The 24,670-nt window shown below is 34.6% G+C and overlaps 1 protein-coding gene across 1 annotated transcript in view; it reads left to right on the top strand.

The window, feature by feature from the left end:
* Positions 1–24,670, top strand: part of MYT1L (myelin transcription factor 1 like) — a gene marked incomplete at its 3' end in the record, with an annotated part of 247,086 nt that overhangs the window by 173,021 nt on the left and 49,395 nt on the right. Inside the window, exons 9-14 of the mRNA XM_082756512.1 lie at positions 1,638–1,745; positions 4,947–5,158; positions 11,043–11,290; positions 13,580–13,816; positions 15,571–15,692; positions 16,639–16,707. Of these exons, the coding sequence (XP_082612638.1) occupies positions 1,638–1,745; positions 4,947–5,158; positions 11,043–11,290; positions 13,580–13,816; positions 15,571–15,692; positions 16,639–16,707 (996 nt within the window). The remainder of the gene's footprint in view (positions 1–1,637; positions 1,746–4,946; positions 5,159–11,042; positions 11,291–13,579; positions 13,817–15,570; positions 15,693–16,638; positions 16,708–24,670) is intronic.

Raw genomic sequence — 24,670 nt, 5'->3', positions numbered from 1 at the left:
TAAATTTAAAAATTAGAAACAAAAAATGCTCAATATAAATAGTCAAGCAAAGGAAGATTGAGAAAAAATACAACTTTTCTATAGTTTCCTAAAATTAATAATTGATTCTTATACAAGGGATGTCACTGCCTTTTAAATTCTGACACACATGAGAAAAAAAAAAAAAAAAAGTTACTAGAAATTTTAGTATGTCATAGTTTTTCCACAAATAATGAGGTCTTGCTTATTTTCTTACAATTTAGGAAAAAAAAAAAAAAAATCCAGGAAATGCGAGTAGAGGGTAAAAGGATGCAAAGTTCCTATTATCTAATTCCTTTTTTACTGTTAATTGTAACATAAAGGTTTAAGGGATTACATTATTAAGGTGCTGGATGTTCAGTCTTATGGGTTACTGCCTCCTTACATGCCTCCTGGACTCTCGTGGGTAACTCATCAAGAAACTTGGGTACCCCTTTCTTCTCTGTAGTGACGCTGCTACTAGATGCAGCAAAAACCTTTGAGAAGGTTTTCAGGGATTTAATACTGCTCGAAGCAGCATTCAATTTTGGTTGGATATCTACTAGAATATTGGAGGTGATTGAAGAAGAGTATGTCAACAGAGAGCAGCTGCCCTCCGGTATGACTCCAGAGCACTCTCACCCCTCTGCAGATCTAGGACAATGAGGGAGGGCTGAGGGGAGCAGTCTGCAGTCTGTGCTCACCTCTTTCTGCAGCTTTTGGGGCATTTTGCTCTGCTTCATTTTTATTTTTTTTCCCTTTGGAGAAAGGAACATCTGGGAATGCGCTGATTTGCCTTTCATTTTAATTTCTTTTCCTGTGGAGAACACAGAGAGCTGCGGTCACATAAGTGTTCGATAGACTGTGACAAGGAAAGAACCCCCTCCATTGTCAGGTCACAGGTTTTTACAGCTTCACTAAGAGCACCATCTGCTGGCATCAATATACTTGTTTTTCAATGTTCTAAATCTTTTCCAGAAGAATCAGGCATATTTTAGTCACTTTAATAATAGTACAGCATTTGCAAATTTAATTGAATTTTAATTCAAGTGAAATTTCTTTTCATGTTACATCATCTACTATTAGGAAGCATACCTTAGTGCTTGAAATTCATGAACAAACACTAAGTATAACATATATGAGATGTAGATTTAGAGACCCTAGGCCAAATTTTGCACTCATTTATATGCCTTGCAAAAAGATTGGAGTTAATGGAGCTGAATGAAGTGTGAAGTAGCACAAAATTTGGCCTAAATGGTACTGTCATTTAATCATCTTCAGCAGCCATTTCATTGGCAACATTTGTAGATGTGTAAAGGTCACAAGTCTGCTAACAGAGCTGCACAGTAGATTTCAGGTTATATTCTCCTCTCTTACTGGTATGTTCACTGGCTGACATCCATAAATAATCTACCCATATACAGTCAGAGAAGAAGAGCAGTTATAAGATCTACCATGCAACTTTGAAAACAGAAGAAAGGAAGTCTAGAGAAAATACATATGACCAAAAAGCTTTTGGAAAGTCTTTTCCTTCAGATTCTTCCTGATGCAGGCTAAGGAGGAGAAGGAGTAATTGGATCAGTGCTATAATGTGAAACTACGCAGGACAAGACAATTAAATTTCCTTTCTGTAATTGCAGCCTCTCTGGATGTCCTATTGCTGCAGCAGAGAAACTGGCTAAAGCTCAAGAGAAGCATCAGAACTGTGATGTGTCAAAATCAAACCAGGCATCAGATCGGGTTTTAAGGTATTAGAAATCACTATAATACTTATTATTATGCAGAATTCATCACACATTCACCTAATCTGAGAATTTATATTTATATACTTTGTATATACATATATATCTCCTTTAAAGAAGAGTTAGAATTAGGGCTTCTGGATCCAGTTCTCACAGAATATATTTCCCACTCAATTTACATGGGGGAGGGTTGGTAATTATTTTGGCAAATACATGTAAAGCTGAAAAGCTCATTTTTGTCTTAGGCATTGTTTGGTGTAAAGATGACTGCTGGAGTGCAAAGTCTAAGAACAATGTGAAAAAAGTTGGTATCTTTTGGGAATAAACTAATATTTACCGGTAAGTCTTGGTTTTTTCAGCAGGCTTTTACTAGTAAATATCAGTTTAAATTAAACCAGAAGCCCTATTTGCATTACCAAAACAATAGTAGACCTTTTGATAGGACACGTGGAAAAATGACGTGTGTAGCTTAGATTCCAAAATAAAGTCAGATGTAGTTCTTTGTCTCTGTTTCCCCACTCACTGCCAGGAAGGATGGAAAGAGAGAAAAATTGTCCTAATTTTTTTAATGGGAAGGACCTTGAACCAGTTTGACATAATTATACCCATTTTCTTCATCCACATAGGATTCTGCATTTATCCAAAGCTGTATCCAGCTTTGTGCTATTGTCTCTTCTTTTGAGATATGTGGGTGGAAAAAATATTGTTTCTAAGGAGTGTGAAGGATACATGTAAAGGGACTAGACCTCTGCATGATTTTACAAGCCTTATATTGATGATGCCCCAAGAGCTGCAGAATTTCTCCATGGATACTGAGATATTTGTGGGCTAGATTAGGTACATCCCTCTCAGCTGTTGTGAAGAACATGAAGGAAGTACCACAGCTTTAGTTCCCAGAATTTCCTGCTGATCTTGTAGGTTTCTTCGTATTTGGATTTAAAATTTGATAGGGTAGCTTAAAATGAAATTTTTTTACTATATTAACATTATTCTTTGCATATTCTCTTAAACTTCATCTAATCTTGATGACCTTTTCAAAAAACAAAATACACCAATAAACCTAAGAACACAGAATTATCGTTCACATCTGCAGAATATTTTTTGTAGAGCTTATTGACCTTTTTTATGTTCCTCGGATTATTTTTGATGGGCTTTGTTTTAACTGTCCCTAATTCAGGTTGTGCTATTTTTCATATAGCATCCCAGACAGTTTTCTTAGAGAAAGGTTCTTTAAAACCTGCTAATAAAAAAGACCTTTTGAGGGAATAATATAATTTCTCACTGATGGAAAAAGGTAAATGAAAAATGCAGTGTTTTTTAACACTGCTGATTAGAAGTCACTGAAGTCAGATGCCATACAAAGAAGGCAACTGCTCAAAAGCTCATCTAGTTTGCTGGCAAACTCCCAAGGAAGTTGCATAGCAGTTTTAACTTTGCTTGTGAGTCTGCCCTGTGTTTCAAATTTTATAGGCAGTTCACCCAAAGCTTTCATCTTATCTCCTGCTTTCCCTTTTACCATTAAATCATTGAAGTATTTAAGATGAAGAACTTGGGAGTTATTTATAATATTTACATGCAGTTGTCTGATGGAGAGAGAGATGCTCCAAGAGTAAATCTCGCATACTTGTCTTCATGCCAGTTTCCATCCCACCTGCATTTAAAATTTCTTTGGAAGAAGTCAAATTCATAAGACTTCTGTTCTGTAGAAATTCTGGTTTTACACTGAATGTGCAGGAATTGAGCTGCATTTTTTTTTAGCTAAGTGTAGATTATCTTGAGGTAGGATCAAAATACTATTAATATCAGCTCATTGTGTACATGTATTTTGGAGGGAAACCTATCTAAAGAAATGAGCATACATAAGTCAAAAGGAATAGTATGAATAATATGATTTTTTTGGCTGATCTTTACATACACATCCTGACTAAATTATATGAAAAGAATTCTTCCAGAAAAAAAAAATATATAGATAGATAGATATAGATATAGGTATTCAAAACTTAATTCTTACTAGCCACCACATCCCGTTTTGTCAGCCAGAATGATGATTCTTCTCATCTTGACTGAATTTGTGATCCTGTGAATGTTCCTTCTATTTTCTCTGTTTATAAATGCAGTAGAGAAAACAAAAGAAATAATAATAATAAAAAAAAATAAAAAAACCAAGCTTGATGATTCTTGATTCCAGAAGAAGCACCTCAGGTCTGTTGTTCATCATCTTTACCTCCTGCTAAATGCAGCAGGTAGACATGCATCACTGTGTAGCATTTGCTTCATTTATATAACACTTTCTTACGTAGGTAAAGCATGCAGGATCTGACCTTTATTTACTTGCTTTATACATTGAGAGATGATGACTTCTGTGTCCACATGCAGAAGACAGCGTGACAGTGGAGGAGTTCACTACAGCATTCCTTCACTATTTCAAAACTTACTTCAGTGACCTGAAAGATCAGTTGGGGCTTTTCCTGGTTATCTTCTCTGACCCTAAAGGAAAGAGAAATTTAGCTGATAGTTTTGTTCTGTATTCATTCACAGAACCTTCCTTCATGCATGTATCTGTATAACGAGAGTTGCAGCTCCTGCCAGAAACTTTCATTTAAGGGTTAGCAGGATCTGTGAGGCAGTGGCTCAAAGTCCACAGAGATTGTGAGAATCTCATGTGTATTTCTCAAAATTAACCTGGATCTGTATACTGAAGAATGAAACAGGATGAAACAGGACTAACTCTTTTGGAAAACATACAGGAAAACAGCATACAACTCTGTTGAAAGAAATTTAGAGGAAACTCTATTGATTAAATAGAGCTTCCACTGCTAATTTTTGGTTTTGACATTTAAAGAAATTTGTCCAAACTTCTCCTGTTGGTCCAGTTACCCCTTTTTGTTTCAACTCCCAAAAGTGAAAATGTTTGCTATGTGATGCAATTACATGGGGAAAGGGAAACCCTGAAGTATTTTAAAACAGAATTTTAAAATAGCTACAGGATACATTTAGTGGTATTAGAAATAGTTTTGTCTAGGCTTTGTTCAAGAAAATATATATTGTTTGTCTGCTGAAAATAACCAAACCAAGCAAATGCAATAATATATTGCTGTTTCTTGAGTACAAGAAATAACTACGATTTTCTAATTTGAGCTATAAATTATGCACAAACACATTAAACTGAACTGCATCTAACAAACTTTACATATCTTTAATTTCTAGGCCCATGTGCTTTGTTAAGCAATTGGAGATCCCTCAGTATGGCTACAGAAACAATGTCCCCACCACCACACCCCGCTCCAACTTGGCCAAGGAACTAGAGAAATACTCTAAGACTACGTTTGAATATAACAGTTATGACAACCATGCCTATGGCAAGAGAGCCATAGCTCCCAAGGTGCAATCCAGAGATATATCCCCCAAAGGATATGATGGTAGGAGGTGCACACTCTTATACATGAGAGACAAGTTTGCAGTTAATCTTGTTGTTGTATATGTAAACTTCATACAATTAAAACATGTTTTCATGTTCATATAATATCATGAGGAATGCTGTCATGTGTAAGATATTTTAAAGGCTTTAAAAAAAAAAAAAAAAAAAAAAAAAAAACCACTGTTGTTTTATTCGGTTCTTGCTTCACAATTGTTGCACTGGCAAAAGAACACCTCCAGCTATTAAGCTCCTGGGATGTGTTGAGATTGCAATAAAAGCTGAATAATAGAGCTAGTTCTTGTGGTGTAGGAGCAGTGTGTTATGTTGCCATCTGGGAGACCTGGCCTCATGGGTCACATTAGTATTCTCACTTCTGTACAGTAGGTCAGGTAACTCATAAAGATAGCTTACTTACTCTGTGGGGACGTGGAAGTAGAAAACCTGTATCTCGTTGCACTTTCAGAAATCACTGCTACTTATTTAATGAGGCATTTCTGCTCATTTTGTCTTTGTGAATACACCTGTTGAATTCTCTGGAAAACCTCAGTTATATGTTTAAAATTAGGCTAAACATGACTTCAGTTTAGGAGAAGAAAATGGTGTCCATCAGGCAAGAGGATTTTTTTAGGGAAAAAAAAAATGAACTACATCATAAAGAATATAGGAATTGGATTATAGCTCTTGAGGACTTCAAGATTTTTTCAGAGCAATACAAGTTATATATATAATAATAAACCAGTGCCTTTATCTTTTTGTTGTCATTTTTAAAATATTTTATGCTACTCACAGACTACCATAGGAAATTTCAAGCAGTTGTCAGATTTTTGTTTAGAAAAACAGAAAGAAATATACTATATTGAACAATTTATGCTGACATATGAATGCAGGCTCTGACATTCAAAAGTAGGTAAGTGGAGAAAAGGAATATTTTTACAGATCCTTCCTTCATGTTTCTGATATTTTGGATTTTTTTTTTTTTTCTCATAGAATCAACAGGCAAGTTCTTCCACTATAGCATAAAGGAGAAAGGCAACACATTTTTGAATAAAAATGCCCTTTTTCCTTCTCTCATACACTCATCTTATTTGCCTATGTCAGAATAAGAGCTTGAACATTATTAAGGGTAATGCAGTAGCTCTAACTGCAGTTAGTAACCTAATGATATAAGGTAAATATAATAAAAAATGAGATATTAACTCTTGTGTATATGTTCTGTTTACTCTTACAGAAGGGGAAGAATCAGTGTATAGGTAGTGAACCTGTGGATATGCATAATTATGGATCAAATTACTGATGTTTGCTTTAAGCAAGTAATATATATTTTTCCTCATTTAAGACCCTATTTCAGCAAAGAATTAAAAATTACACTTTTTTTTTTTCCAAATCATCAGAACTTGAAAATACATGTTACATCAAATACAAGTTCAACAGTGGCCTTAAAAAATGAAAGATTAGGGTGATACTGCTGTCTTTCTACACTCTCATCTTCCTTTGACATAAATAAGTATAATAATAATTTTTACTTGAGAATCTTGCTAGATTTGTACAATATTGTTTCACTGCCCCATTTTCTAAGTCAGAGAGGACTGAGGCACCCTGATACATGTGATTCATGCTGGTACAGCAAGTATATGTTGTTCTTTTATACTCAGAACAGTTAATGCCAATTACAGCTGGAGCAGGTTGTTTGCTAAATAAAGTCAAATTTCCTATGGATTTACTCAATATCACACACTCTGCAGCAGGTGGCATATGCTGTAGCTGTTTCCAAGTTATGTGTGTGCTGTTTGACCATGCTGACATGGTCTCAGACACAGAACATCATTTGAGTTTTTCTTTGTACCCAATCAGTGATATTCATGAAACCTTTAGGATCCCCCTGTATTTAATATTGCACAGCCACTCTGTTGTGTTCATCTTAAATATGCAAAGGGCTTTAAAGTTCCTCAAGAAAATCACCTAAAGTCATAGAATGATTAACTAAATTCTTGGCACCAACTTTCAATGGATCTTGGATTTTGATGATAACTACTGGAAATAACTGAATATGAAGGTGATTTCAGGAAGACTCTCTTCACTTAAAAGAGCCACTTTTCCACAAGAAATTTTGCAGTATTTCTAGCTGATTTTGTAGTCGGGTGTAAAATAAATTATGCCAAAGCCATTATGGAGGTACAGAGAGCACACCTATTATGTATGGCAGCAAACACATTTATATAAGAACAGATTTAGTTCTGAAAAGTCATACTGAAAAAGCTGAGAGAAAGTCAAAGTTATCTGGAGTACTTTTAAGTATGCAACAGATTATTTTTTTCTGACCATATAAGATGAGACAAATAGTATGAGGATATGAAAAATCAATAGCCTTGTGTTTCAATCTTTTTTTAATTGTAAACAAGCATTGTATTTTCATCATCAGAGAAAAGGATTATATGTTCAATAGTGTGTGGTTGTGAGTTACATGAACATAAATAGCTCCTCTGGATTCTTTTCTTGATTTTTTTTCAGTAATTTTTTTTTTTTTTTTTTAAAGAAAGAAAGAAAAAGAAAATGAATACATTATATTGTGAGATAGGATGCTCTGATAATTGTTTAGGAGTAAGTACTGCTTGTGTTTGTGGACTTGCTTTGTCTTTGATAACATTTTCATGGTGGATCACATCTTGGGTTTACTGGGTTTATGGTATACAACAACAGAGATAAGAACATCTAGACTCAACAGGCAGAGAAGATAGCAACTGTTCCAGTTTCTCAGGTGATGACAGGAGCTCCTCTCTTCCCACAAACAATACTGGGACCTTCTATCAAAACACTGAGAAAACACTAAGGGTGGGATTCATTTGACCATGTCTAGAATTTTACAATGGGTAGCACCTCTGTCTGAGCTAGTCACCCTTTTTAAATCCATGGAGGAAGATAGATGCTTCTTTGATGCAATTGATCTCCTCCTGAAGTACTTATTTAAAACTGACCAGGTGAATCACCACCTGAAAGTTCCTATTTTTTTCCATGCTATTAGAGAAAGCCTGAAATGACTAGGTCAGATACCTGAAATTAGGTGAGATGAATCTGTCACGGTGAGTCATAAAACATATTGAAACTGTAATTAATTTATGTAACAGATTCCACGTTTAGGCAATACTGAGGATGAGGGTGGCTGGGTAAAATTTAATTCCATACCAAATACCTGAGTTTAGTTCTTTAAGTTGTTGGGATCTCTTCCACTCTTACGTTAATTAGCAAGAGGAGCCTGTAGATTTAGAGAGGTTCTCTGTAATCAGCCCCAGGGCATGCTCAGTGGGAGGCCAGCATGCTGGATGGATATGCAGCTGGTTAGACTTGCGTCTATTATTTAACAGGAAAAACATTTTCCACATTTGGTTTCACTGCTGGATCATAAAGCATAGCTGGACTGCAGATCTTCAAACCTGGTGCCACAGAGTTGGGCTACTAGCAAGCAGAATTGCCTGGTATTGAAACAATGTAGTTTTCCCTTCCTTAGAAATGGACTTGATTTAATTAATTATGAATTAGTCATCTTTGTTTCTTCTGAAAAGCTATCATGGAATGAACAGACTGGGCTATGTGACATGTTTTAAAATGTACACTTATAGTAAATATAAAATGACCATGGCCATGTCTCTCCAAGTTTTGCTTAAATCATTGGTAATCTAAAATCTAGCAGTTGTGTAGCATGCTTATAGCACTTTACACCTTCAAAGTATTATGCAAGTAAATCACAACACAACTAAATTTTAGAAGCAATTTTATATTTATAGGGAAAATGAGTTCAAGGGATAATATAGGTCGACCAAGGCCACAGAGGAGTCCGTATCAGAGCATGCATGAGTTTCTGGTCCTATCTATAAAGCTGCCTGTTTCCCCGCCTTTCTTTAACACACATTCTTATATATATGATTTCCAATATAGCATGTCTCTTATGCTTGTTTAAATGTGACTTCCTACAAGACTAACATTTTTTACTAGTAACAGAAGTCTTATTTGTTCATATGAATTTTGAAAGATATTTCTGATTTGACAAGTTCAGTGGTACAGGGTGCTTGCTGTGTTAACACAGTAAAAATTGAATTATTCAATTATTTTCTTCCTGAAGTATAGGAAAATTCTTGTGTCTTAGATACAATTGCAAAGTAACAATGGATAAATGCTGAATTTTTAATGACCACCACTGACTACTATATTAAAGATGAAACTCTGGAGGAATTGTTCACAGGTTTATTATTAGTGGGTACTCTGCTAGAGTAGTGCTACTATGTGTTCAAAACAAAGAAAAGTGATGAATGTTTAGCATTCATTTCACTTAAAAAAAAAAAAAAAAAAAAAAATCACACCCTGTGCATTATGTGGCATTCCTGAGAAAACTCCATCTGTTATGAATTAAGTGAAATGCTATTTCCTTTACAGTAAAAATAGTGCCATGATTTTTTTCAGTTTTGTAGAGAAAGAAGGATGACATAAGCTCTAGCAGAGATATTTTGCTTTCAGATTCTTCTTTTGAACCCTGCCTGTCTACCACAGCGGCCTGTGGTTCACAAATGGGCTGTGCTCATGGGAGCAGATTATTATATGTATGCCTGCTCAGACAAATACACCTGAAGAGTCTGGCATTTAAATGGAACCCATCACAGAAGAGCTCTAGCTAGGGTCTGACCTTTTTTTGTATAGCTCTCTAATCAGCATGCTAGTTGGTTATTGTTATACTGTGCTATATGGTATGATCTCTGCAGTATATATTTCTCTCTAAAGGGGAAATAGTCACTGTAATATCCATGTATGTATCCTCTGACCTTGACATTTATTTTCTATGAAAATATATAAACGTTTAGATTTAGGAGACCAGACAACACTTTCTTGTATTTTATAGAAATGCTTTTAAATAGTTAATTTGGGAAGAAGGTTGAAGAAATAAGTGGGCTAATAGGACTGTTTTGCATTACTATTGTAATACATTTGGCTGCAAAGAGTAGTTCTTAAAAGCAGCAACTGTTCTGCATTGTATTTAAATGGAATGGAAGTAAGCTTTGTCAGTGTATTAGTGGTTTCTGTCAGCCAGAATACAGCTGAGTGCCGCTGTCCTCAGTGAAAGCAGGAGTGAGTATGTTTGGCCTGCATTGTTTCTACAGAGTTGTAGGCACTTGAGATGCTTGAAGATGGGGTTGTTTCACTTACATTTGTTTCCATTTATACTGTCACTGCTTTTGCCTTTGTGAGATCCGTGGTGTGGATCCAGCTTCCTTCTACTTTCATCATGTTCTCTTCCTCCTTTCCTTTCTGATGGCTAATGTGGTGTAAGAAGAACCTGTTAGGAAATGTGAAGTGTTTAAGGACATACGGTTAGCACTTTGGCCCGGAGACCCAAGCCCATTAGCTTTATAATGGGCTTGTTCTCCAGTAGCTCTGGGGAGTCTAGGCCTTACAATTACATTTGCTCATGTAACTATGAAAAAAGTCCTATAATGTTATGGTAACATGTTGCTCTTCATTAACAAAACTGAGTGACCTGAGCAGATCCTACCTTCTGTCTGACTGTATACGTGGGGTAAAAGCAGTGTTTCTTTGTGTTTTTATTCTTTTCTAAATCTAGCCTGTTTGTCAGAATAATTCATGATCACATCATACAGATTTGTGCAGGAGGTTATTTCATACAAACTCACATGTTTAGCATATAAAATCACAGACAAAAATCAAGAAATACAGCCATCATTCTTATTGCTTTTTTATTATTTTTTTTTTGGTGGGGGAGTGGGGTGGGGGCATGGTTACTGTTGTTCATTATAAATTTCACCTCCAGCAATTTGTTTTTCTTTTCACTTATGCAGAATGTTAGTTCTTTTGAGTCATCCTTGTCATATTTCTTCCCACAGCTAAACGTTACTGTAAGAATTCAAGTCCAACCAGCAGCACAACAAGCAGTTATGCCCCTAGCAGCAGCAGCAATATGAGTTGTGGTGGAGGCAGCAGTGCCAGCAGTACCTGCAGCAAGAGCAGCTTTGACTATACTCATGACATGGAGGCAGCGCACATGGCTGCTACTGCTATTCTGAATCTCTCCACCCGCTGCAGGGAGATGCCTCAGAACCTCTCCACTAAGCCTCAGGATCTCTGTGCAAGGGTAAAAATAAGTAATTCTGTTTGTTGATGAAGATTCATCTTTTCTGCACTAGTTTTGTGCCTTTGATAGAAAGAAGCTTTAGTACAGCTTTAGTACATCTTCCTTTTTATTTTTTTCATTTTCCTCAAAATTAACATAATGTGGTGGCTCTCTTAAGCAGGAAAAAAAAAAAAGAAAAAAAAAAAAGAAAAAAAAAATAGAAAAAAAAAAAAAAAGAGAGAGAAGTATCTCAGGAAATTCCAATCTATAAACTGCTTATACTGATAACTTGATAACATGTACTTACTCTTCTCCCCTCCAGCCCCCCTTTTTTTAAATTTGTCTCAGTAGTGAGATCTATAATTATAAAAGATGTTTGAGTTGCTTAAGTGCTCTTAATTTCACTACAGAATTTTTTGCTAAACACTGTCTGATTCATACATTTTATGAAAATATTAAGATTTAATGATGTAATTTCATTTAGAAGCCTAATGTTGTAAGATCTTGTAAAAAGAAAACTGTGGTACTTGTATGCTATGTGTGCCTGTGATATTGCAGTTCTTAAGTCATTGCTTAAGACATTTGAAACAAACAATAAATCCTCCTGTACAGGTGACTTCAAAGGTGCTGAAAAATAGTGTAGGGTCACTGATGATTTGTATGTTCATAGTTTTAATATATTATGAAATTAGAGACAAAAATTATAGATGTTGTTTTTAAGCTTTATATATAAAGAATCACAGAATCACAGAATCAAAGAGAAACAGTGCACTATCAACATTCATTAAAGAGCAGAATACTCATTTTTGAATTATAAACATTAACTTTTGAGTCTGATAGCTGTTGAAAATGATTATTTAACATGCACCAGCAAACAGTACAGTGCCTATAGGATACCACTAGATGGCTAAGTAGACAGATGCAGTGCAGAGGAAACGTTTTTGGTGTGCTTATAGCAGAGCTTCTGAGCTGGCAGACATGTTCTGTTCTTCTGCATATAGACAAAGGTTTTCTTGCCCCCATTGTGCAAAGCCGTTCATAACAAACTAAACCCTTAACAGTAGGTATTAGTAATAAAACATAATTTAACCTGGAATGGTTCATGACTTTTTTTCAAATGCTTCTTTTTACATTCATTTATTTAATACTGTATAGGAGGGAAATCTCTTTTTGGCATGTAAACAATATGGTTTTATCAATGCTATGGAAAAAGCTGGAATAAAATCTTTATTATCTTACATGTCAAAAACAGAAGGGGCCTCTTTCCTAATGTTTAACCCTATGTCAAATGGAATAAATGATTCTAAGAGGGGATTGTCACTTTTTTTTTTTTTTTTTTTTTTTAAAAAAAAAAGAAGGGTTGCATTCATGGTGTTTTTGTTACTTGAGAGAAAGTTGCTAGACTTATGAGGAGTCAGTAGCATTTACACCACTTTTGAAACCAAATTTCTTGTAGAGTGTTTTATTTCTGAACAAATGAGGGATTCTTTGTGGGCACCTTTATTCTATTTGCTCTTAGTTTTTTAAAATTCATTTTCATTTAAGATGTCTTATTTCCCCTCATCTAATAAAATGGAGAACAATTGTTTGTTTCTATAAAGGGAAAAGTCAGAGCTTGTACTCACAATTTCACAATACTTCAGTTGCCACAAAAATTGTCACAAATATTCTTTTACCCAAATTTATTGATTATAAGAGTTAGTATACAAAATGCCAATACAATTGTATTTGCAGTGAAGGAACTGTGAAATTTGTAGGCATTTTCTCTTCCTAAAACCAAATGGTGTCCAAAAGGACTTCTTTGGGTACCTTACAAAGAAAAGATTTCTTTTTTTTTTTTTTTCTTTTTTTTCTTTTTTTTTTTTTTTTCTGAACACCCAGACAGGTGACAGGACTGGAAACAAGAATTATGCAGATGTTAACTCACAGATACTCAAGATATTCACCTGTCACAGAGTAGACCAAGAACAAAAATACAACAACAAGAAAATATCTTTAGATATTTCTCATTTTCACCCCAAATTTTGCACCTGTTTTCTGGGTGGCAGGAGAGTGTAATGAAGACTCGTCCTGTTCCCCCAAATATCAGATTAGCCATTCAGGAAGCAATCTACTTGAACAGCATTAATGTTGTGTAACAGCATCATGCTATGTGTGGGAGGGGGCTCAATGCTTACAATCTATTCAGGAATGGAAAAGTGTTTTATCATTCTGTTAGGCAATCATATATACTGAAGAACACAAAGAGGTAGCAGTTTAGCAGTTTTAGAGTGTGAAGCTGAATTAACAATATTTTTCTTATTTTAACAGAATCCTGATATGGAAGTCGATGAAAATGGGACCTTGGATCTGAGCATGAATAAGCAGAGGCAGCGAGATGGTTGCTGTACCATTTTGACACCATTGGAGCCAATGTCACCACAACGGCAAGCTGTGATGAATAACCGGTGTTACCAACTGAATGAGGGTGACTGCTGGGACTTGCCAGTGGACTACACTAAAATGAAGCCCAGTAGGATAGATGAAGATGATTCCAAAGAGATTAATGTATGTCTTTTTCATCTATTAGTTCTCATTGTAATCTACTTTTTGTAATTTGTTGCATTTCTGAAAATTGAAGGGAAAGAGGAAACAATAAATAGGTGATAAAAATTGTGGTTTTCTACAAAAGGATCTCTGCTAATTAATCTTTAGAAATATATCATGCTGGCACACATCTGATCTGTGACTAAGTTCCATAAGACAACATTTGAACCATGAATGTGAATCATGTTTTCTAAACAGTATCATCTTGATAACAAACATTTTCTTCAGTAAAGATGTTTTACTATATCCAGATTATTCTACTCCATATAAGCAAGTTGACATAACCATGCAATACCGGGATAATCAGCTCTCAAGGCAAGATATTCCACTGAATTTGAAAACCATAGACAACATGCTGAGTATTTGAAAGGATGTATTACTTAGATATCAATTTAAATAAAAGCAGCAGAGTATATAAACTTTCAACTATTTTAGCTAATCTTGTAGATTACTAACACACTTCTGATAACTCTGTGTGTGAAAGGGTCTGTATTAATGAAATGCTTAGTTTCAAGAATACGTACAAAGAAAGTATATTAGAAACTGGTGTTACTTTTCAATTTAGATACTAAGAAAACAGCAAAATCCTTTAAACCAAAGAGGCAAATAAGGAAAACAAGTTAGGGAATTTAACTTAGAATATGTAGGATGTGTTCTGGTGTGAGCCAAAACACTGAAAAAGTCTGCTGAAAAGTTTTAATTGAATTGAAATTGTTCATCAAGCTTCAACCCTTACCCACTCGCATAGTTTACAATACTGCATTCAATATAATTTGGACTTTGAGAGACTTCTGTAGACTGTTCTTTGTTCTTTTCTTTGTTTGTTTGTTTTGTTTTGTTTTGTTTTGATGGTATAAAATTAGGCTAACTATTTGTGTGTGACTTACCTCTTGCCTATTTTAATTAAAACTTAAATCTGTTTTCCCAAACTTTGAAACTTACAATAAAGAAGCATTTTCACTAGGTATACTGAATACATTCTACTTCCAGTGTTAGTCACAATTTTGCTATTAATTTCACTGAAATTAGGAAATCTGTCATTATTAAGGAAATGCGAGGTAAAACATACAGTATGAAGTGTTTATCAGAGCAAGCAGATCACCACATTTCTACTATGGTGTTTATAGCACCATCTTCAGGAATCTCTAAATCAATGCATTCAGCCACTTCATTCCTGAAATAGATGCTTTTGAATTTCTGAATACACCAATAAAGTTAATTATAAATTATATAATTATATAATTTTCCAGACTTTTATTGAGGTTTTCCCCAAATTGAAATTCTGTGAGCAGATGTTAAGATTGTTCCTGTTTCATCTTTGACTTGTTCTAAAATGATAAAAAATATTATTTAAGATGGCTTTTTGATGCTGCATTTAGTCTTTTTTCCTGTTCCTCAATTTTTCAGTGACTTTAGAAAAAAAAATCAGTTCTTTTCAAGGAAAATATTATGACAGTTATATAGAAAGCTGGGTTTTGCCTTTTTTTTCTTTCCTAATAACATAACCTAATTAATTTCTATATATTCTGAAGTCTGCATAAAAATGTCTAAGTACTATTTAAAGGTTTAATAGGTGAAAGTATATAAAATAATTTAGTTATTTTTTCTCTGACAGACTAGGTTAAAGAAGGAGATAGTGTTTGATGACTGTGCTTTATTTTATGTAAGTTGTAACATCACCTATTTGAAACTAATTCTCATATATTTGCCGGTAGCCAGAAGATTTGGATCCTTTCCAAGAGGCCCTTGAAGAAAGAAGGTATCCTGGTGAAGTTACAATCCCAAGTCCTAAACCCAAATACCCTCAATGCAAAGAGAGCAAAAAGGATTTAATAACGTAAGCATAATGTGAGGTGAAATTATTTTTCTCCTTTTAAACTTTTCTCTCTTTGTCTTCTTTTAAACAAACGAGTACATATACGCCTTGCAGTATGAGCATGCAACATTTGCAGCATATAAATGTTTCAAACTGCCAGTTAAGCAAAGTGAGAAGCTAATGTGTATTTGCTTGTTCTTAATGATGCTATATTGTATTGAGACGCCATTTTCATTTAATCCTGTTCATTTTGCAGCTTTTCGATTAGGATGCTTAAAACCCCTTGCAGTCATTGCAGCTAAACTGGAAACAATGAAACTTTTAAAAGTTTTTTTTTTTTTTTTTTTTTTTTTTTAACATACTTACTATTTTGGCTGTTTTTGTTTTTGTTTGGTGGCAGATGTCCAACACCAGGGTGTGATGGGAGTGGTCATGTGACTGGTAATTACGCCTCACATAGAAGGTGTGACTTCATTTTTTTCATGGTGGATTCTGTCTTTTCAATTTATTGTTTTCAGCTTACCTCAACAATGCTGTCAAAGTAAAATGTTGAACTATGTGTTAACCCTTTGAGTAATATATGTTGATCTTAAAAGCATGCTAATTTGTGTGTTGTATAAACGTCTTTTATTTTTAAATAGATTACTAAAATTTCCAAAGTATTCTTAAGCATTTAAGTAGTTAACCCAGGAACCACAAATATTTTTGTTACATTTTACTAGTTAATAGAGAAACAAAAAACAAACAAACAAAAAAGAACATTTATAGTATGTAATTTTGGAAGTAATGTTGATATCTAAATATATTCAGAGGGTTAACTATATTACAAATTTCAATATTACAGCACTTGCCCCATCGCTTTTCTGCATTACAAACTTTTACTTTTTAATTTTTATGTTGTGTTTGTTTGAAAGTGTTCAGTTAATAAGAAGATTAACTTACTTGTCTGTTCTACCATGTCTTACAGTTTATCTGGCTGTCCCTTGGCTGACAAAAGCATTCGAAGTATGCTGGCCACAAGCTCACAAGAACTCAAGTAAGATATAAAAAAACAAATATTTTCTTTATAAATATTTATTTGACCACAAACTGTGTATAGTTACATCAGAAATTAGAAACACTATGTGTCTGGAGACCTGCTCGATGATGCAGAGGGAGTTGATCCATGCTTGGAAAGAATGTGAATTCTCTAAAAATTCCACACAGACTGGGTCTGTGCATAAGTCTGATGACATAGTATTTTCTTTTGTGTATTCATTAAGTGATAGGGGTGGAATGTTTAAACTAGATATTTAAACTCCTGTTCATTTTTTTTCTGGACATTCGAGCTTACTAGTTAGAACAGAAAAATCTCATGGGATTAGACTAATGAAACACTTCTGATTACACAACTGGTAAAATGGTGTAGCTTCTCAGAGTTAGACTGGAAGGGAGAGCAATCTGCTTATTCCAAATGTTTGCGTAATCTTCCCCAGGTTTGTATCACTGTTAACAGCTTAATGCATTTTCTCATTTGACTATGTTTTTTAGTGTCTAGTTAGTTATTCCCCTATTTAACACACATTCTTTCAAATTTCCTTGCAGTTATTTGGAATGACATTTGTGAGCTATGAAAGTTAGAGAATTGTGAGACTTAGCTTTGATCTGTCTTCCTGCACCATATGTTTGATTGGAATTCTGTATGTGGAAGAACTATAGCATTTCTCTGTGCTATGAGTTAGTGGTATTCCTGAGATGGTAGTATGGGTAACATGGAAGATGTTCACAAATAACAAGAGAAAACTGAGTAGGGAAAATATGAATGAATAGCTTATGCTACTACAAATAAACAATATTCTGTCTTTACCATACATGAGTGCCTTAATTAACATTACTCGAGTTCAGTACTTGGATGAAAAATAATAATAATAAAAAAAAAAAAACAATAACAACAACAACAACAAAACTAACTCATGGGAAAGATGAGAAAGCAATCAAGAGAAAGCTACTGAAAGCTACTGAAGTTAGCTTTCTTTCTAGTTTTATCTAATTTAGTCACTAATTGCAAACAATAGGAACAAAAATCACATGTATTACCTCTCCAGTCGAAACTAACTTTTCTGAACAACCAGTTCAGATCATGGTAGTATCTGCTGCTACAAGGCTATGTGATATGCCAGTGGAAAGGCTGTAAATGAGATCAAAGAACATATATAAGTATAAGCAGAATACAGGCAAATAACCCAGAGAAACTCGGATTTGGGCCTGTATTTTGGGTTGGGACGGGTCAAGTAGTTCAAGAAACTGTAATTACATAAACAAAGCATAGACAAGACTGTTGAAGCTGCATGAATAATACTTTAAGCACATACTTTGATGCTCTAACCATTTTTAAAATTTACACTTGAGTTGGGAAAGTGCTCCTGAATTATCCCATCTCCTCTAATTTTCTAAAGCATCTATAGTCAAGCCTACCCAATACAGACCAGAGTGAATAAAAGATAGATTGAACTTGAGTTCCAATAATTTTTCATGCTATTCTCTTTACCTATTGCGAGTTTTGCCTACGCAAAGAGAACAAGATTAATACATACTTAAAATTACAAGTTTAGGTTAACATCCATGATTATTTAGCAGTTATCATAGTACCCAATGAATACATTAAAACTCTGTTAGATTAATTCAAAAGTCAGGAAATGAGAGAATTTTAAATAGGCTAACTTAACTTGATTCTCTTTTGCGTTTTCATTACAAGGCAATCCTTCAGTTTCTGATCATATGTTTTTCCACAGGACAACAAATAATGTTGCACAGGACAGCCAGTAGTCACTGCATAAACAACTAATGTATTTCCTCTATATTCTTCATTATCCCATGTGTGGCCCCGTCTGTTATCCACTGCACTTTTCTCAAACTGTACTCTCAGATTATATCTACTAATTCACTCACATATTTGTCACTACCATTGCATCTGAGTGTTTCTTAATTAACATATCTTGGTTATAAGGGGATTAATTTATTTTCACCTGCAATTATACATTGAAATAAGTCAGGGTTGGTATTATCACTAATTTAAAGACAGAAAACTTAAACACGTAATTTTGATAGCTCAATTTGAGACATCTAGGACTCAGTTTGTCAGGGTTCTTCATGATATATAGAACTGTATATGCTGAAAGTTAAATACCCATTGAATTCTCTTGAAGCTGTAGGAATTCGTCAGCTCTATACATTGAGTCGTTGACCATCTGTAAAAAGGAATGAGCTATATAAAAAAAGCAGAATAGAGTCCAGTGTTCCAGAACAGCAACAGGAATATCCTTTCTCCTCCTCCTCAGACTCTTTATTCAGTCCCAGCTTCCACTTTGCCCATTCACTCTGTCTTGTTTTCTTTATCATTTTTTTCTACATTACTCTGTCTCAAGCTCCTTGTCTAATCAGCCCATACATCTCCATCATATTCATATTTTTATTGTTCTCTGCCTCTTAGCCATCATGCTGAAATTAGTACAAAGAAATATATTCAAAAACAGGGAAGTGGGAATCCTATGGATGACAGCATCCTTTATACAACTTTCATTTCTGCTCTTGTTCTCTACCTAATGGCAGAGAAGATGTGATCATGTAAATGATTATGTATATGCACGAAGCAGCTAAACCAAAGCTACATAAGCAACTTTGATTTGGGAATTTTTAACTGTGAAGTACTTCATTTACATTTGTTATATTTTCATGTGTGAGGTTTGCGGGTATAATTTCCTTGCTTTTAAAAAGAGCAAGCTGAAAAGAAGCACAACTCCCGTAATGTGGGATCCTCCTGGCACTCTGTCAGGCCACTAGCATCATGAGAACTTTTGGAATCTGCTACGCAGGTCAACTGAATTACTGTGATAGTAAACAGCAGTAAAAGGTATAACATTCTGCCTGGATTGGCACCAGAAAGAGGTGGGAACTTTGCTAACGTGTTTCATACATATTTGCTGATAGCAGAAGAGTAGTGAGTATCAGTGAGTATCTCTAAAGCCTCAGGTTTTAGAGAGAAATATATACACACTATTTGCCTGTATCCCAGGCTGAGTTCCCTTCTGTCCTGTTCCTTCCAATCTGTACTGTTCCTCTCTCTTCATATTTTGTTCCTCGTTCTGATTTTCATATAGTTATTTCCAGTCATCCATAAAGACCTCATCCTTTGTAAAATTTCTGGAAAATATTTATCTAACATGTGAGGTATAGCGAACAATTGGTAGTGCAGTAGAAGAGATGATAATATAGGGATTGAATTTCTGAACTGCAGTTCAGAAATTGCATATTGTGGGATGCATATTGCATATTCAGAAAGTGCATATTGTGGGAGGATTTCATAATTTTATCACTTTGCCATGCATAGCTCATGTAGAAAATATTGCATATGTGCTAGTATAGCCTTCATATCACATTCTACAAACCCACAATATTATTGTGTGTACTTTAACAATACACACAAATCATGTATAACGCACCTTCCTAACTAGAATTCTGCTAGCACTCAGATTTTTTTTAAGACCTAACTGAAATTAAAAATAGCAGACACTGGAGACTTCAGATAATGTTCATATTCTATTCCTAATCAAAGTAACAGGAGAATCTGCAAAGCTTATAGAAAAAATATTTTGCTGAATAATTATGTTCACTGTATTGCCTTTTGGTTATTGTGGTTCTATAAGCTCCATCACCTACATTTCCTGGCTACCAGAAAAGTAATGTTGTGACTTTCAATTAAATTGTTCCAAGGTTGTCCTGATTATTCCTTGTCAACCATACTTTGCTGATATAAGGCTTCTTGATTTGGGTTACTGAGCAGATTGTGTGATTCTCTTCTTTGACCGAAAGTCCGACTGAAAACTTGAGTCTTTGTGCATAGTTTGTTGACAGGCCAAAGCAGTTACACAGTCTGGTCAATGATCTCATTGACATAACAAAACAGAAATAGCAAAATATTCTATGTGGTTTGAATTCTCAGTTACTGGTGTAGTAAAAAGGACGTCAACAGCTTTAAGGGTCTCTGAAGAAATTAATGCCTGTCAAGAATACAAGCCTTTCCAACATTAAGATTTGAATTATAATGCTTGTAAAAAGCAACTTATTTTTAAAAGATCTAGTAATGCTATATAGACGAGTAAACTTGACTATCATGGGAAAGCAATTAACAGCCCACCTAGTGACAGCTACCAATATTAAAATATTCATAAATTAAATCCAGTTTAATCTTACCTAGAGGCCTTTCCTCATCATTTTTCCTTATTAGCTTCTTTTCATAGAAGTTCTTCCTAACACTTACAGTTGTTTCAGAACTGTAATCCCATTGTAGAATTATAAATACTATAAAAGGCAACATTTAAAGCTCTTTTAATTTTATTTAAAATAAAAAAAAGATGTTTTAAAATAAATGTTTTGATGATCAATAAATCAATCCCAGACAAAATGCATCATGCTGACAGAGAACATTTATACTCAGAGAACTGGCAGCCCATTAACCAGAGAACCTGATTACAGAGAGTCCATGGAAATGACAAAGTTAGTTCTGATCCTACTTTGATGCAAAAATACTGATATTTCTTAAAAAGGTAACTAAACTTTATCTTGCACTACTGTGGAACTGACTGTCAGATTATCAACATTTACCCTTTGTCTTTTGGGTCAGTTTTCTTACAGGAAATTACATTAGTGCTTATATTAAAGATTCTGAACCTCAGAAAGATTTCCAGTTCAACCAAGTGCCTACGAGTCTGGATACATGGATGATATATAATACTCCCATTACTTCAGAACCCAAACATCCATGTCTTTATGTAGATTTTGCATGTCATTATTATTTCTGTGGAGGACATCTTTTGGCATTACCCTACAGCACTTACAGGGAGGAGGACAGTCTCATTTCATGCAATATGGCCTGAAATAAAGCCTATGCAATGAAGCCTGAAAGCATTTCTTTTCCACTTTTTTTCTTAACTGGAAGTTAGGAACTCAGTCTGGTTTTGTGCATTCTCTAAAATAAAGAAAGATTTTGAATTTATGTGCCTCCTTCTCTCCCTGTCACTCTGCACTAGTTTTCATATCTTGGTGGTCATCCTCTACTCTTTCTCTTATATTCCCTTTAGCCTTGTCTCCCCATTCCCAGTTGTGTCATCCTAGCATTGTCTTTCACTAAGTCCAAATGGAAAAATGAGCTTCTCTAAAGCTCTCCTTGACTTAAAAGGTTCACCACAACTTTTCAAGGAGGAATAACTACATGCAGTACCCTTTTCTGGATAGAAAGGATTAGCTTAGCTCAAAGTTATAGGAAAAATCTTCCATGTTTAAAGTTATAACTTTAAATATTCACTTTTTATTGGTTTACTAAGTACTTTTACTGCAGTTTTCTCAGCAAAAACTGGCAACTGGAAGAAGGGATATCCTCACAGATTTGGATTTTTTATTTATAATGATTAATATATAAAATCAAATAGTACCAGAAAAGAAGTAATATTTGCTTCCTCAATTCAGTCATCCGGAAAAAAAAAAATAAATAAATATAATAAGCCTTCTCCAAATACAGAATTGAAATGTAGAGACAAAAATAAATAGGATAATTAATAAAACACTGTGGAAACACTCCCATCTTTAGACAAATAATGAGACTATTTAGACAGATAACGAGACTATTAGTGGGCATTGATCAGTACCTATCCTCTTTAAACTTTGATAGCTCTCCCAATACACAGTCACTTTTTCTAGTCAGAACAGTTATTTCTGCAGAGATCTATTTAGCTGCTGAAGTGGTTCCTCCACCTACATCCTGTGTTTGCCACTTGAGATAAAATTTTACTTTTTACATGAAGGAAATTCACTGCCTGGGTGTATATTTGTTGCTTCATCTGTACAGGAGTACTACCTCTTGCCTTGCCTTGCCTTGCCTTGCCTTGCCTTGCTTTGCCTTGCCCTTGCCCTTGCCTTGCCTTGCCTTCCCTTTCCTTTCCCTTCCTTTCCTTTTCCTGCTTAGACTGAATCTGTCCTCTTATAAGAACTCAGCAAGACTGACATTTCGAAGGCTATGACCCATTATACAGTTTTCACTTATTTTTCTCTTAGAAAACTACTCTTTGTTTCAAGAGTAATAATCACTTCCATTCATGTTATCCTTTTTTTTTTTTTCCCTTTCCCTATTTTTCTGCTGTTCGTCTTTTTTTTTTTATTATTATTTATTATTATTATTATTATTATGTGGGAAACTCAGTAGAAGTTGCCATTTAAATTTTTCTTGAATACTAAAGTTGTTGTGCCTAGTAAGTGATTTTATGTTACAATTCAATACTTGATGCTAAGTAAGTATTCTTTGACTCTTCAAATAATTTTTTAAGTTTCTTGATGTTTTATCTAATTTCTATATGGAAAATGTGATTGCAAGGACCAGACATGATGTATTTGGTGTAATGTTAAAAATGACTAGAGCAAGTCATTTGTAAATAATAGTATTTTATTAACTTGTCTGCAATGTTATGGTAAAATAAACTACAGTTTACAATGTGTTATTAAATTGCAAGTTAGTGTGAAAATCTAATTTAAATTATTAAAAACAAAACCAAGGAACATAGATCCCTAATATTAGTTCCCCTTTAAGGAATAATCTTTCCCATTTTGTTCAACTAGATCCTTGGGCCAAGTGAAATTAGGAATCTCATGTGGTTTCAGTGGGTTTTTTTTGCATTTTTGTTTCCTGTATTTATTGCAGATTTCCACTTGGATACCTTATCTTTGATGGCAGCATGCATGCCTGGCCAGAACAGAACACCTTGGGCTCTGTTCCTGCACTTCTCAATACTCAAATGGGCACTGTAGGTTATACCTAGCATTTCCAACCTCATGTTGTGTGGTGTTATGATAATGTCCTTTGTATAGAAACCCATCATCTGCAGCAACCTCATCTCTATAGTCGCAATAAGTTTTACATATGGAAGTGGCTGGGCTTTTTTCTGTTAGAATAACTCATTCAGACTCTGGTAAGGTTGAGTCATTCCATTTTTCTCACTTAATTTTGTCAACTTTTGTCTCCAAAATGAAAAATACTTGAGTTCTGTTTACATAAGACCCTTCATCATTGTTTTCATCACTGAAAGGTAGTCTTAAAAGCATGTACTCTCTAAAAAGCTCCTTATAAGTCATCTGCATATCAGTACCTCTGATACTGTGAAATGTTCCATGCAGGCACAAAATTGTTTGCATGAAGCACCTTGCAGAATCAGGGCCTTAGTAAGTTTTCAATACCATGAAACACTCTGGAATTAGAGGCTTTAATGTGCACAATGGCATTTAAAATACTCAAATAGTTTATGGCCTCTTTCTTCTCTATGCACTTAATTATTTAAAATAAAAGATATGCTAGCCATACATCTGCTGCTGTTTGGATTATAATCAGTGTTTTAAAGCCTTTGCCTTTTAGTTGGAACCTGGAATAGTCTCAATTCAGATGAATGTTGACTGAATTAGAATAATTTTTTTTCAGACAACCTGTATGAAGAATCTAAAGTTTGTTTTCAAAAAGAATGTAAGCACTGGGAATCCACATCCCTGCAACTTCTATATCCCTAACTTTGAAAGTGGAATTTAGTGTCTGCAATAACAACTTAAACAGTTTTGAAGATGCTACCCTTAGTTCCAAGACTCTTCACTAATCAACAGTTATTTGAGTGTGAATGCTTATTTGGTGATTCATTTTAATTTTCAAAAATTTTCTCTTGTCAGTCATTCCAGTGCCATTCTGTGCAGTCCCTAAGCAGCTATTCTGAGAGGAGCACTTAATTGTGATTAATTATCAATGAGTTTGCTCAGTTATGTTAACATGCCCAATGAATCTCTCTAAGGCCTTCTTGTCTTGGAGTCTTTCCATTTGTACAGTTACCTCTGCCTTCTTTGGGTTTGGTCATATCTCTTTGTCATTGAATGTGTCCTACATAATTAATCTCATTCAGCCTGGCATTTGCTTGTATTCAATTCAAGGGTCTTTT

The sequence above is a fragment of the Aythya marila genome (assembly GCF_965140915.1).
Source record: "Aythya marila genome assembly, chromosome: 3".
Classification (NCBI taxonomy): domain Eukaryota; kingdom Metazoa; phylum Chordata; class Aves; order Anseriformes; family Anatidae; genus Aythya; species Aythya marila.
Note: the sequence above shows the minus strand (reverse complement) of the source record. Positions and strands in the feature narration are given on the sequence as shown.